This window comes from Castor canadensis, chromosome 3 (assembly GCF_047511655.1).
Source record: "Castor canadensis chromosome 3, mCasCan1.hap1v2, whole genome shotgun sequence".
In the NCBI taxonomy this organism is placed as follows: domain Eukaryota; kingdom Metazoa; phylum Chordata; class Mammalia; order Rodentia; family Castoridae; genus Castor; species Castor canadensis.
The window spans coordinates 115,524,603-115,540,758 of NC_133388.1; the positions used below are offsets into that span (position 1 = coordinate 115,524,603).

Here is a 16,156-nt window from a genome sequence, read left to right on the forward strand (position 1 = left end):
ATGATGCGGAGGCAGGGGGGCCATCCTGCCGCTACTGCGTCTAATTTCTTGGAAAAGTATGCCACTGGTCTCTTCCAGGGACCTAGCTGTTGGGTCAAGACTCCTTTGGCTACCCCCTTTTTCTCATCTACAAACAGAGTGAATGGTCTTGTAGGATCTGGCAAGGCTAAGGCAGGGGCCTGCAAAAGAGCGTCTTTTAGCTGATCAAAGGCCTGTTGTTCTCTCTCTCCCCAACTCCAATCTGGAGCTTCTTTGGTGGCCTCATATAGGGGTCTGGCTATTTCCGCAAATCCTGGAATCCAGAGTCTACAGAACCCCGCGGAGCCCAGGAATTCTCTCACCCCCCTAGTGGATGTCGGGGATGGGATAGCCAGAATAGTCTGTTTCATGGCATCAGTCAGCCATCTTGCCTCATCTGCAATCCGATAACCCAAATATGTCACTGACCTTTTACAGATGTGAGTTTTCTTGGCACTTGCCCGATACCCCAGCTCACCTAATTCCGTTAGCAGGTGTTCAGTAGCCTTGATGCACTCCTCTCGGGTTTCTGCCGCTAACAGTAAGTCATCAACATACTGTAATAGAGTGACTCGTGGGTGGCTCCGACGAAAAGGTTCCAGGTCCTGGCTCAGGGCCTCATTAAACAGGGTGGGAGAATTTTTAAATCCTTGCGGCAGTCTGGTCCAAGTGAGCTGTCCGGATTGGCCCCCATCTTCTTGCCATTCGAAAGCAAATAGCGGCTGACTAATTTCTGACAATGGAATGCTGAAGAAAGCATCTTTCAAATCAAGGGTTGTATACCATACTTGCGAGGGGGGTAGGTGGCTGAGCAAGGTATAGGGATTCGGAACGGTGGGATGAATGTCCTCCGTCCGCTCGTTTACCTTTCGTAGGTCTTGCACAGGCCTATAGTCCCCACTTCCCGGCTTTCGGACGGGGAGCAGAGGAGTATTCCAGGCAGACTGACAAGGTCGCAGTACTCCTTCCTTTATTAGCCTGTGGATATGAGGGGCTATGCCTCTTCGGGCCTCCTCAGGCATAGGATACTGTTTCACCCGAATGGGGAGAGCAGAAGCCTTCAATTGTATAACTACGGGCGGGAGGTGTTTGGCGAGGCCGGTTCCCGCAGTCTCCGCCCAGGCCGTGGGAAATCTTTTTACCCAATGAGTCATGTCCCCTCCTGGTTCCTGTTGACTCTCAAACAGACGATGCTCGTCAGCCAATGATAGGGACAAGACATGAATCGGGCTCCCTTCTCGATCAGTCACAATTATTCCATCTGGTTCAAAATGGATATGGGCCCCTATTTTGGTGAGTAGGTCCCGTCCGAGCAGGGGAGCGGGGCTCTCAGGGACGACCAAGAAGGAGTGTGTGACCTGGTGTTTTCCTAAGTTCACCTTTCTTTTGGTAGTCCATGTACATAACTGCGTACCGGTGGCCCCCTGAACAACACTTGTTCGTGCCTTGTTCAAAGGTCCATGTGCCTTGTTTAAAACCGAATATTGGGCGCCGGTATCCACCATGAACCCCATCGGCTTCCCCTCCACATGCATTGTTACCCAGGACTCGGGGAGGGGGTCTGAGCCCTGTCTCCTTCAGTCCTCTTCTCCGGCTAGAAGGACTCTGGCCTGCTCTACTGCTCGTTCCCTTTCCCTGTTTTCCCCCAGTCTCCTTCCAAACCCTCTTCTTCCCTTTAACTTAGGACATTCTCTCTTCCAATGCCCCGTTTCCTTACAGTAAAAACAGTGTTCCTTATCCGGGGTCCTGGCGTGGCCCCCTCCCCTGGGTTGGTCCCGGACACCCGCTAGGAAAATACGAGCCATTTCTCTCTGTTGCTTTCGGTTTTCCTTAGCCTGGAACTCCCGGTCCTCCTTTCTCAATTTCTCCTGGGCCTCCCTGTCTTCCTTTCTCTGTCTTTCCTCCCTTTCTTCTGGAGTTTCCCTAGCGGTAAAGACCTTTTCTGCTACCTGCAGCATTTCCCTTATAGTCATCTCCCCTAAGTTTTCCTGTTTATTGAGTTTTCTCCTAATGTCTGGAGCTGCCTGATTAATGAATGAGAGTACCACAGCAGACCGGTGGAGGTCCGCCTCAGGGTCAATAGGGGTGTACTGACGGTATGCCTCATAGAGGCGCTCTAAGAAACCGGCTGGGCTTTCGTTTTCCCTTTGAACGACTGCTTTCACTTTTGCAAAATTGGTGGGCCTTCTGGCGGCCGCTCGGAGACCGGCCATAAGAGTCTGGCGGTAGATCCGAAGACGCTCCCTACCTTCTGCGGTCCCGAAATCCCAATCAGGGCGGCGTAGGGGAAAAGCCTCGTCTATGGCCGGTTGGAGAGTTGTGGGTCTCCCATTATCCCCCAAGACGTTCTTCCTCGCTTCGTTGAGGATGCGCTCTCGTTCCTCCGTCGTAAAAAGAGTATTGAGCAGCTGATGACAGTCATCCCAAGTGGGGCGGTGTGTATGCATGATGGACTCCAGGAGATCTATGAGACACTTGGGGTCTTCAGAAAAGGGCGGGTTCTGCGTCCTCCAGTTATATAGATCACTGGAGGAGAAGGGCCAGTACTGAAACTGTTGCCCTCCTCCCGGTCCCCCTTGGCCCACCATCCGGACTGGAAGTGTAGGGACAGTTTCCTCCCCCTGTGTTGATGAGGGGGGCCCGTCTTCCCCCTCCCTTTCCCGGATCCCTCGGGGGCGAAGTCTTCGACCCATTCCTCCTCCTGCTGCCAGTCCTGTTGAGGAGGATGAGGAAATTTCCTCCTCCGGGGCACTGGCTTGGCCAGGGGGAGTCACGTATGGAGGCGGCCGATCTTCCTCTGCCCCTGCGAGGGATGGGTAAAGGGGGGAACTCTCTGGTAAGACCGGAGATGGTGAAGGAGATGCCCTAATTTGAGGACCGGTCAAGGTGGGAAGAGGAAGTTTTTCCTCCTCCTTTATGACCAAGGCGGGCGTGACTGGGGTTTTAGCCCCGGGGGCCGAACTGGAGGGGTGGGTCAGAAAAACTGTTAACCAAGGGGGAGGGTTCCTCACCAGATCCTCCCAAACCAAAATGTAAGGAACTTGGTCTGGATGGCCTCGATTGTCTGGCTGAAAAATGACTGCTTTAACCTTAGTGATCAGGTCTAGGGAGAGGGAACCTTGAATGGGCCACCCGACTCCAAAGGTGGGCCACTCTGCAGAACAAAAGGTGTCGAACTTACCTTTCTTGATGACCAGACCTGCATTTAAGGCCCTTTCTTTAACTTCTGGAAAGTGAGAAAGGATCAGAGACTTTGGGGTTGTTTGTCCCTGTCCCATTGTGGAAGGAGACTCAAACACCAAGAGAGATAGAACAAAAAGGGTAAAGGCAACAATAATTCCACACACACACAACACTCTCCAGCACTCGCTCGGACCGGTCCTTCTCTCACACTGGTGCGCACCCCATTCAACCTCCTCACCGTCCAACTGGGATATCAGGCCGAAAGGCGTCCACTTGACGGGTGGTCGGTCGACTAGCTCAATTAGTTCTTCACCTGGCGCCAGGGTTCCTAAAATGCTCGAGCCCAAATGAGAGGAAAGCCTCTCCCAATAGGACCCTGTGGTCCTCCTTGCGAGATTCCCAGAATGAATCTCCCTGGGGATTGGCCGAATCCCCGCCGCGGCCCAAATGGAACACTCAAGTTCCTCCAAATGAGGGTCTGGGATCCCCTCCCAACGCCTAGGACTTGGGATCGCCCCTGCTTTGTCGCAGGCAGGTTCTGTCTCTCGAGAAAATGAAATCTCGGTGGAACCTCCAAATGTTAGGACCCGGAATCCTATTCCCCCGAGAGACAGAGAGCCAGGCGAGAATGCAATCAACAAAGCAGAGTTTATTGGGCTGGCTAGCCAGGGTCGAGCTCCCACACGGACACGCAGGACCGGTTAGGAATACACGACCCTGAGCCTCTTTAGGGGAAATCTTATATAGACTGCGGTGGCATGCATATTTTCGTTATCAACATTGGGCAAGCAGGCAGAGCACATCTTGCGCGTACCTCACATCTTGCACGTACTTCACATCTTGCATGTACCCCCCACTCACATTCCCCACATTCTATATGCCCTAACTGAGCCCTGCCGCATTGCTTATCTTATCTACATGGGATGTTTGGTACTGGTTTCTCCAACAAGGGGGTTGGGGCCCGCTGAGACCTCCTATTCCTTTCAGTTATGACATGCACTGATGGTATACCTAGTAGAAATATTATTTGCATGTATTAGACAGTGTTAAATGCTTTCCATACATTAAAATACTTTCTCCCAACAGAATCTGATGAGGTAGTTGTCACATTATTTTCACCATATTCTGATGAAGAAATTGAAACAGATTGATAACTTTATTGGCTTAAGCTAACACCGTTGTTCTGGAGTTTGAACTCAGAAAGTCTACCTCCAGAATAAGAATAGTTATTGTAATAGGATAAACAAGGTTATAAAGAATGACTCCACTTCAGGAAATTGGAAATGGCATAATAAGGAAACCAAAATTAAGAATAAAAAGAAATCTACACATATTCATTTTCCCAGTTATGAGACTGTACTATAGATCAGAGCTTCACACATATTGCCTGGAAGCAATATTAATTTAAGATCCCAGCTAACTCTGTTAACATCCTTGTGCTCCCAGAATGGTTACTGTGAAGTATCTACTAGCACTTTATGTGTTAAAAATGGTTACTAAACAATAGCATGCAAACGAACACTTTCAATTCTGTGCTTCATATGCTTCTATGCTAGCATTTTATAGTTATGGTTACCATATGTCTGAGGTTTAAGAAATATTACTACTTCAAATATCCATTTTGTTACTCCTCTTAATATTGTAAACTATTAATCACATGCAACATTTTGAGCTATATGTTAAATACATGATCATTATAGCTATGTATCTGTAAGGGTGGAGCATCACATGCTATCTTGCCTCCCACAGGGCAATTTAACACTCAGAATTCTTTCTTACTCACTTGCATGGTGACCTATTATCACAGGGCCTTTGGTTCAGCCCAGGGTTTTCATGATCATCTTCGAAAGTAAAGTTGCCTTTTTGTACTGGAAGTGTTCCCTTTCTATTTCTATAAATAGATGCCTCTGAAGGCAGAACTCTCACATTACATGTCCTTATTTCAGAATTTCAACTGAGTAGGCCTCACTTCCAATACTTATCCAAAAAATTCTGGGAAAGTCAAGACACTTCTCCGTAAACTGATTATAAGTCGCATTTCTTCTTTAAAATAATAAGATTACAAGAGTAAACCATAAATGTATGTGATTTGACTCTCCACGGCTTTGTGAGAATGTGGTGGAACAAGAGTGCATTGAAATCACATAATTTAAACTTAATCAAAATCCCCACGAGACAGAGGGTAAAAGAAGGAAGTTAGGAAGGTGAATATGGTTTATGTACTTTCTCTTCAACAATGAATGTATAATTTTTAAACCTGTTGAAATCACTATAAGACAGGGAGTAAAGGAGAGAGGATGTACCAATTTGGGTTATAATACCTATATGCATGAAATTGTCACAACGAAATGCCTTATAAAATAGCTATCTTAAACAAAAATGTCTTTTTTTTTTTTTTTAACAAAAATGGAGAACAGGCAGGCAAAACAGGTCCTGTCTGGGATTTTGATACTGTTGGAGGGAGAATGTAAGGAAAGTGTATATAGTGGAAATATTATGTACACATGTAGGAAAATGAAAAAAAATGAAACCTATTGAAATTACTCGGGAATGGGGGAGGGGAGATAAAGGAGAATGTTAGAGGAGGTGAACTTAACTATGGTATATTGTAAAACTCTTGTAAATGTCACATTGTACTCCCAGTGCAGCAATAATAATAAAAAAGAATGGATGGAGTCATGGGGTCAAGGTCATTGGTCACTGTAGTAGCTTAAAACATCACTATTGACCTAAAAAAAACACACTGTAGAAAGAAAAAGGGATAGAATCTTTGTATTTCAGCAACAGATCTGATTGAATCTGGTGTGAATTCGGGATGCTTCTGTTACTTACTAAAGATAACAGAATAGAAAATTGTGTGCTTTGCTTTTTAAATTTCAAAATGTGGCAGCAGCCCTGACTGGCTTGATAATTATTTAAGAATTCTAAGTTGCTGGACAGCAAAACAAAATTATCTTATAAACGTACTAAACTGAGCTAAAATTCTTGACCAGTATGCATTAGATCAAAAGTTCCCGAGTCCTTTGGCTAGTTTAAATATTAACTCCTACACAGATTGGCAATGGGAATGGCTTCCCACCCTCCCTCCAGTTGATAATGACTGGACCCTGAGGCTTTGGTTAGTAAAACTGAGGCAGAATGAGGCTCAGTATTGGGCAGTGTTAAAGAAGGAAAAAATGGCTGAGCAATGAAAGGCAGACTCCCTATGCTGTGCTTGTCACCATGACCCTCACCTCATCCTTGTATTGTCCTAGTGTACAACCAATTTTCTCCATTGATTTGAAGGAAAAAAAAACCTATTGAAAAGATTTTTTTCCCCTGTGGAAGAGAATTAAATACGACAATCGATGTCTGTAAGAAAACATTCTCTTAGGAGAAAACAAATGTCATGTTTTTTCTCATTTAAAATAAAACAATTGGAGTTGGGGTGAGGATCAAATGGTAGGCCACCTGCCTGGCAAGTTTAAGACCCTGAGTTCAACCTCCCATACTGCCCATACAAATAAAGTAACAAATACATAAATAAATATAATGAAGCAGGTGTATGAATAAATAGAAACTCTGCAGTGTCATATGCATAGGGTGATTTGATTTTGGATTTTCAGTCACAGGGAAATGAAAGCCATCAAGCAAAGGCACTTCCCATGTATTTACCTTGGTTTCCCTTTTCTAGTTTACAGTGTAACAATATTTGGATGAGCAGAATTTTTCTCCCAACTTGAGTTTCTTAAATTGGATTTAATATCAGAAGATTAGATGTGAATACGCCTGTTACATAAGGAATGGAAAATGATGCTCTAATAATCTGGTAATTTGAATGATCTGAAAGATCAAATGTTTAAGAAAAGATAAGGGTGGATTTTTTTCCTTCAAAATATAATTCTCACCGAAGGTATTGCTCAAGCAGTAGAGCAGATGCCTAGCAAGAGTGAGACCCTGGGTTCAAACTGCAGGAGTGCCAAAAGAAAGAAAAGAAGGACAATAATTCTCAAACTGCTGTCAAATGCAACAAAAGACAGTGAAAATGTGGCCATCACATTCAGAGGCTCACCTTACCCAGCATTAGCTCATGGCTCTCAAGCTACCTTTTGTAGATACTGTACCTAGAGAAGAGGGAAGACAAGGTTACTCTTAGCAGAGTGAATCACATGCATCACAACTGGTTATAAAATATATGCTTTAAAACTTACTTATTTTATAAAATGATATATACATTTTATCATTTATACATTCAAACAATTATTGAATTGGGGAAAATGTTGTTGTAAAAAGTTACACAATGTACAAAATTGAACTGTGTCAACAGAGAACACAGATGAAACTGTTTTTAATTCATAAGAAAATGGAATGATGACCAGAAGTAACCCCAACTACTTCTTACTGAAGAGTGAACACAGCTAAAAATATAGCTTCTCTCAGCAACCTCTGAAAGATTTGCAAAATTTACATAAATTCAGCAGGTGACCACACAAGTGTGTTTCAGTCAACAGAAGTGTCCTGTATTTTATGGCTTTCTCTGATGTAAATATGTTCCTTGGCAGATACATTTGAAGTTATATGAATCCTAAGAAGTACAGTGCCATTTAAATATCAGAGGTGAATGCACAACTCTATCTATAGATTATACTTTTTTCAGCTTTATATTTTATTTACTTTAAAATAAATACTACTTTTCAAATAATTTATAACAAAGACAGTTTATTATTTTTTCAAGTAAGTAGAAATTCCACAACATTAATTGCAGTAATTTATTCAACTAATATCTCAGGGGAATGTCCTTGAATGTAAGGAAAGGAGATCCTACTTTGTTTTTGCTTAAACAATGAGGGAATCAATTGTCTCTTAAACAAGCACTAGATGTAGACCTGCTTCTGTAACAGTAGGACCAAGCTCCACATCCTCTTCTCTGCATATTTGATCAGTTCCATCTGATATGACCCTAAGTTTCAAGCAAGAAGACTTTTGGAGTTCCAAGCACCAAGTCCATTGACAATGCAGGAAGCATGGCGAATGGTGTTAATAGCATCCCTAGGAGATCTTCTTATAGGCTTGAGTCATTCCTTACCCTGACAATATTCAGAGGAAATGAATGATGAAGAAAGGGTCAATGTGAGGATAGCATAGATGTTGAGAAGCCAAACTTCATAACTTGAACAAGTGAGATTGGAGCACCTCTTAGGAGAAACCAGGGGCTATGAACATACTAGAAATTTAATAATCACTGAAGACATGCTTTGTTTTTAAACTATTAATTACTTAAAATAAAGCATTCTCTTTTCCAAAAAAATGGAAACACCAAATTTATATCAGTAGTAAGCAGTAGAGTTTCAAAGACAAAAGTACATTTCCATACTCTGGACTCATTTCGTAAAGCCTACACTCCAAGGCATTGAATACATTGTGTAAGACATGTCTTTATTTACGTGTGTATTGTAATAGTCAGTATAATCAACTGCTAACAAAGTCATTACATTTTGCCCTGCTATATATTTGTATCACTCCATGTAGAACACATACTCTCAGGTTTTGAGACAGTGAACAGGGAAGTTTTAGAAAGTGAACAAAATGTAATTAAAAGACTTCTTCATCATAATATTGCTTGTAATAAAAGTATGATATAAAAATATTCAGGGTACAGAGTTTTTAATCAAATAGCTTATGAGATTCCACCTGTGTCAACAGAGAAACAATCAGGGATTAACCTTTTTCTTAATTCATGAAAAAAAAGAATAATGATGACCTGAATGTTCTGAACTATTCCTTCCTCAACAGTGAACACAGCTGAAAACACAATTTTCCTCAGGCATCTTTGAAAGATTTGTGAAATTTACAGAAATTCTGCAGGGAATCATATCAAGTTTGTTTCAGTCAAAAGGAATCTTCTGTATTTTATCATTTTCTCCTATGCAAATATATTTCTCAGAAGGTATATTTTAAGTTAGGCAAATGATTTTTTAAAAATACAACTTCCATGTATGTATTAGAGTTGAGGGTGACTGCATGAAAAATTGATTATAATTTTAAAGGAAACCATGCATTGACAGCCATGTTCCTCCCTTTTATGGGAAGTAATGAGCCTTGATTATAACTGAGGATTTGATTTACACATCCTTCTTGCCTTTTAGTATTGAAGCAATATTTCCAACCTGTCACCTGAGGAGCAAAACCAGAAAAAAAATGAAAGAATGAAAATAAGAAAGATATTTGTTGTATGTGATAGGGACAGAAATCTGTATGACAGGATGTATGGCATGGCACAAAGCAATGATTTTAAAAACAAACACCAATGTTGCTGGACCGTATGCAACATCCAGCACTTTTAATTTAGTGGCAGCAGTAAGAGTAGAAGAAAAGAAATAGAAGGCAAAAGTCATCTCAAATTTGGTGTTGGAATCCTGAAGAGGTTAGCAGATGATTTAATGGTCTTAAATTAAATGCAGCAATGTACAGTTCCTATCAATGCACTGGCTTGGATCATTGTTTTCCTATCAACCTGGCTTTCAAATTACAGGCCACCCTTGGAATCCTTGGGATTTACAAGTAGTTTGTCTGGGAGATGAAACATTGCAGAGTTCTGCTTTAGCTTTCTGGAGTGTAACTAATGATGCTGGGAAGATCCAAATGCCTTAAAATTCTTCCTTGCTAAAGGGCACTGAATGGGAAAATTTGCAGCAAGCATTTCTGGTGGCGTACACCTTGATCCAAACATCTCTACCCAAAAATGTTGAAATATATTAAAAGTTCACTATGTGTTTGCATATTTAATACTTTGCAAATTTAGTTTCTAACACAAAGTCCATTGACAATTGTGTCTTCAGTAAATGAACCTCCTATTACTAGGTTTGGGAAGAAATAGATTCTGGGTCTGCAAACTGATTTAAAAGGGCTACTGCTTTCAAACATATGTGTTAATACTATAAAGTCCCTGTAAGAAAACTTTGAACTTGGGGACAATTAAGCTTTCTTAAAAAGACACACAAAAACATAGGCATAAATGAAATAAATAATAAATCAAACTTCATTCAATTTACAATCTGCTTAACAAAAAGCACTATTGAGAAAATGAAAAGGTAAGCCACACTCTGTGGGAAGATACTTACATACCTATAAAAACAAAGTTGTATCAACAATGAAAAATAAAAACCTTATAAAATGATAAAATACAAAATAAGAACAATAAAAGAGCAAATAACTAGAGCAGACACCCTACAAGCAAAACTATAGTATGGCCAGTTACACCTGAGTTCAGGACAATTAGTGAGAAAATACAAGTTAAACCCACAGTACAGTACTGTGAAGTGGAGGAACCCAAGTAAGAGGACAATGGTTAAATATGACATGCTCACAGAGCGATCGGAAGCCAAGCATTACTGATAGGGATGGTTTCATAATTTCTTTGTTTTGTTAAAACACAATCTCATTACATAGCCCAAGCTGGACCTGAACTCAAGATGGTCCTTCCTCTACCTTCTGGGATTATATTTGTGTTGCTATGCCCAGAAGTGTCAAACCTTTTTCAAAAAGGGGTTGATATCCACCACCAGATGACAAAGGTAGTCTCCAGCACACAGGGCACTACAGACAGCTCTGCAGGCACCAAAGACACATGCTTCCAGAGCCAGGCTGTGCCATGGGGAAGCCCTACTCTATGCAGTCCACCACAGTGTCAAGAACCATCAACCTAAAACTGCATTACTTCTATTTTTTGTCCACAATTTTTTCAATAACTGTTAAATCAAATCAATGATCAGAAAGCTCTATAGTTAAGGATGGATTTTAAATCACTATACAAATGAACGTTTTATAAAAGTAGCTTCCTGCCAGGAGTGACCATTTATGCTTCTAATCCAAGCTCAGGGGAGTCTAAGAGATGACAATTATGAGTTTAATGCCAGCCTGGGATACCCAGCAAGGTCCTGTATCCCAAAATTAACTTACTAACTAACTTAATTAATTAATTATAGTAGTTTTCTAAGTACACCAATAAAACTTTTCATACAAAATATACCTAGATAGATCCTTAGAAACTACTGAAATAAATTAATACTTTATAAGATAGAGTGAATATTATATTATTTATGTCTTCAATGTCAAGCTTATTTCTGTAACTACCTGCTGAAGTTCTTAATTTTGAGTGCCATGTTTGAAATTCCACACATTCCATAGAGAAATTGGATAATACATATTGAAAAGAGATGCATATCTCAGCATATCACCTATAGACTTGCCCTCTTGCCGAATTTCTTTTTTGTTAGTAGTGTTGTCTATTTCTTATTTCTGGTACCTTCACCTGCTACTAAATGTTCTTGACATTTAAATTGAGCTTACCCTTACATTTATAAAATGAGATAAAAGTATATTAACTCATGTGGTTTTAATGAGGATTATAACCTGACTGATGAATAAAAATATCCATAGGAAACAGCATATAAGTACATTCCTAGAAATTGCTACCTTTTATTATTTCTAGACTCATGCAACCACCCCACCTCACATGACATCCATCATAGACATAGATCTTCTATGCGATTAAATTCTAATAAGAACTCCTTGTTGCTGTTGAAACAAGAAAATCTTTTTCTATAAAAGGCAGTTAATATATGCCACAAGTAGGTGAAGAACTTGCTCTTAAAATAAGAATCAATCAAAGTATCTAAAAAAAACTCTGTGCTTCATAAATTCAAGATTCTCTGACAGAAAAGGAAAAAGTAAATTCCATGAAAAAATCAGAAACTGATGAATAAGAGCAAATGTTAGACAAGAAAATTTGCTACAAAAACAACCAAGTGAGCACTTAGAAATTAAGCAGTAAGCAATAAAGTATAAATTGTACAATAAATTTGAAATTGCCTAAGAAAAATTACCAGAATGTTGTCCCCCCCAAAATGGGGAATTAGAAAGCAAGATTTGGATATCATAGGAAGTTAAGATTTAGAGACTAAGGAGGAGAAATTAAGAAAACTGAAAACAGACTGAATGCATGAATTTAATGAAGTTTCTTAACAAAAGAAAACAGAGAATATAGTGAATAGGCAATATTTTAAGGCTGTTTTGAGTAGTGTCTGCAGAGACTGAGGCATGAATTCTCATATTGAAATATGCTTTGGAATAATTACCAAGATATATTAAAGATGAAAATGAAATGTGTACTTAGGCAAGCGGAAGGCAGTCTACTGAAAAAAATGTAAAGAGTTAGGTTGGGTTGACTGAAGTCCCGATATACACAGCAGGTGATAAATCAAACAGGATTTACTTATCTCCAGGAAGCTGAAGAAAGCCGGCATTTTAAGGATTTATACCAGGAAGTGAAAAAAATTATTCTAGAGAGAGAACAAGCTTCCAGAATGTAAAATGTGTACAAGTTACAGAGTTTTGAGAGAAAATGCTTAGTGACCAGTTGTCAACCTAGACTATCAGAGAGTTCAGTAATGCCTCTCAAGGCACAGCCATGTTACACACACACACACACACATATACACACACATGTGCACACACGTACACACACGCACACATGTATACACGTACACATATACACATATACATATATGTACACGTGTACACATATACACACATACACACATGTACACACATACCACAAGCACACACACACGTACACTTACACACACACAGTGACTTGAACATGTCTGTGAGTAGGCTTGTCTGCAGATGTCCAGGGGAGCTCTTGTGACTTCATTGACTTTGAAAGTAGGCAAGAAAAAGATAACTACAGAGAATATTACCGAACAGGTTTACAGGTAGAGGCAGTCCTCATGCATCATTGTCAGCTTTAACTGTTCTCATAGATATAAATAAGCCCAATCCTTAATTTAGACTAGAATCAAATGCCCACCATCTCTGTGAGATTGTGGCTATTGGATGCCTGAAAATAACACACTGAAAGTACAGAATTTGATCATTAAAAGCATAAAACACTAACCATTCAGGGTCAATTGGAATAAGAGCACTTGCTTCACAACTGATAAAATGCCAAAAGACATTATAATAATATCTTTAAAATGTGAAGGGGTTGGGGATTTAGCTCAGTGGAAGAGCGCTTGCCTGGCAAGTGTAAGGCCCTGAGTTCGGTCCCCAGCACCGGAAAAAAAAAAAAAAAAAAAAAAAAAAAAAAAAAAAAAAGGAAATGTGAAGTGAAAACTGCAATCTATTTAAGATGATATACTAATATTTTTGCCAAACAAAAATTCAAAAGTAAAACTAAAATAAAGGCACTTTTAGAAATTAAAGAGCAAAGAAAACTATGTATATAACATTCACCAACAGAATCACTAGCTCAAGGTTAATAAAGCAAAGCAAAGATCATACCAGAAAAAAAATAGGAGTAAAACATCGTTAAAGCATTCCCCAAATGTTAAAAAATGCTGAAAATAATTGCAGTAACACCAGCAATTATGTATGCATATTTATTTTAAAAATAGGACTGTAGAAAATATATCATAGAAGCTGAAAGAAGTAATCATTAAAAGGCTGTTTCGTATTTTAAAAGAAAACAAAGCTACAGATTAATGTAAGGTTAAATGAAAATTATTTATCTAAATACATAGTAAATATTTGCAGATAACAACTTTCCAAATGCATAGTATAATATTCAAATCTGTGGAATAAAAAGAAGTACCTCTAATCAAAACCAGCAAAGCTTTAGATCTTGCTTTTTCATTTGCCATTTATTTGAAATTATAGTTCAAGTTTCTCACACATGTGATACATTGATTTATGGCATTAAAGGGAATAAGTTATAAACAACTTTTAAATATTTTATTATTTTGTAAATCTTTAGTATAGTCTGAAAATTAACTTAATCTTCATAATATTTTCATAAATTTTAAGGCACCAAGATTTGAATTTCCTTTTACTAACTATATTGATTAAGAAAAATGTTTTTCATTTTATTTACTGTTTAAAGTATTTTTAATTAATACACAAAACTATAACAATTATACACATTCATGAAGCACCATGGAATGTTTTGACACATATACTCAGTGTGTAGTATTCACCTCAGGTTAAACATAGTCTCCTCAAATACTTATTTTTATGGTGAATATACTCAAAATCCCTTCTCTAACTTCTTGAAATGCATGCATGGCACGCGGTTGTTTTTACAGTCACCCCTCTGTGCAACAGTGCATTAGAACCTCTCACTTCCGGGCTCTCATCCATCAAACTTTACCCATACCCCTTCCTGCTACTGTCCATTGCCTCCAGCTAACCACCACTCTACTCTCCACTTCCAGGATATCAACCCCCTCGTAATCCACATAAAGTGATCCACATAAAGTGAGTTCACACAGCACTTGTCTTTCTGTGGGGAATGTGATCTTTGGGAATCTGCCAATTTTGTAGTGCTTTGTCTCCAGCAACTCATGAACTGATCTCTGGGTGACTCACTAAGAAGACAAGAAAAGCAATCTCCCTGAAACCTGCCCAGAGTCTTGTCACAAAAAAAGTCCTACCCTGAACTGGAGGTGTGACTCTGGACTTGCATAATGTCTGCCTTGCAAGTGAAAATCCCCAAGTTCAAATTCCAGTCCTCTCTCTGCGCCTTTCCACAAAAGTCCCATCCTGCAGGAGAACTACTACCTTTCTTTAAATCTGGCAAAAGCATTTCTCAAAGTCTAGCCACTCTTGCCTTACTGTCTCACATAAAGAGAGAAAAAAAAAGTCTGTATCAGAGGAGAAACATGAGGGAAAGTTAGAGCCCAGTGCCCCGAACCCATGGAGAAACAGACATTTAGTCATGGATTAATCTTTTCCTCTCTCACACCTAACCACACCACCAAGAGGCTCCCAAACAGTAATTGTGGTCACAGCTGAAAGGGCTGCAAGGTGAACTCTAATCCACATGCAGCACAATGAAGTTAGGCTCCCCACCTCACAGTTGGGAGTTTATCTATATATAAACTCAAAATAACTAATGGACTTAAGAGTAAGTGACAAAAACATGATAATTTTGGTGTAAGATATAAAAAAAAATACATGACCTTAGCTAAAGTGGTGGCTTCTTAGATGTAAGGCTGAAAGCCCAGTAATGAAAGAAAAAAATAGGCAAACTGAACTACTCGAAGTTAAAAACTTTGTGCTGCAAGTAATTTTATTAAGAAAATGAGCAGATAAACCATAGATGAAAGTAAATATTTACAAATCTTATGTTTGATACGGCTGTATCTCTTGAATATATAAAAAAACTTGTACAAATTAATAATAAAAGACAAATAACCAAACTTTAAAAAAAAAGAAGAAAATAGACATTTCGCAAAATAAGATAAACAGGCAATCATGAACTCATGGAAAAAACAGATAGATAGCACCATTATTCATGGAAAAAATGCAAATCAAATCCATAGTGAGATTCTGCTTTTAACTACAAGAGTGGTAACAGCTAAGAAAACATACATAGTAAGTGTTGGCTACCACAGGAGAAAATGAGAACTCTTATACCTTGCTAGTGGTGATGGAAAATGATGAAGTCACATGAAAAACATGTGAGCAACTCCACAAACTCTTAAATAGTTAGCATATGATTCAACAATTCTTCATACATATATACTCCCAAATAATAACAATTACATGCAAAACTCATACATAAAGGTTCACAGCAGTATGTTTTATAATAATCCCCAAGTGGAAACAGCCATAAAGTTCAACAATTGATAAATGAATAAACACACTGTAATGTAGTCACATCAATAAAAATATGAAATACTAATACATGATACCACAGGGACAATTTTTGATAGAAGTTGGTTCCAATAGACTACACATTGAATAATTCCAATTTCAGAAAACATAGAGTAGGCAAATCACTGGTGACAGAAAGTAGGTCTGTTGTTGCTTAAGTCAAGATGTTGAGGATAAAATGAGAATTCACTTCTAATAAGAATTCCTTTAGGTTCATAATTTTCTAAAATTAGATTATGGTGATGAATGCACAACTCTG

General features: G+C 39.3%; 1 protein-coding gene across 1 annotated transcript in view; it reads right to left on the reverse strand.

Moving 5' to 3' along the window:
* Window positions 1-1,567: 1,567 nt before the first annotated feature.
* The window catches only part of LOC141421434 (uncharacterized), a 30,701-nt gene continuing 16,112 nt past the window's right edge, over window positions 1,568-16,156 (reverse strand). Inside the window, exons 2-3 of the mRNA XM_074066990.1 lie at window positions 3,440-3,743; window positions 1,568-3,244 (exon numbers count right to left, since the gene is read on the reverse strand). Of these exons, the coding sequence (XP_073923091.1) occupies window positions 1,596-3,244; window positions 3,440-3,743 (1,953 nt within the window). The 3' untranslated portion in view covers window positions 1,568-1,595. The remainder of the gene's footprint in view (window positions 3,245-3,439; window positions 3,744-16,156) is intronic.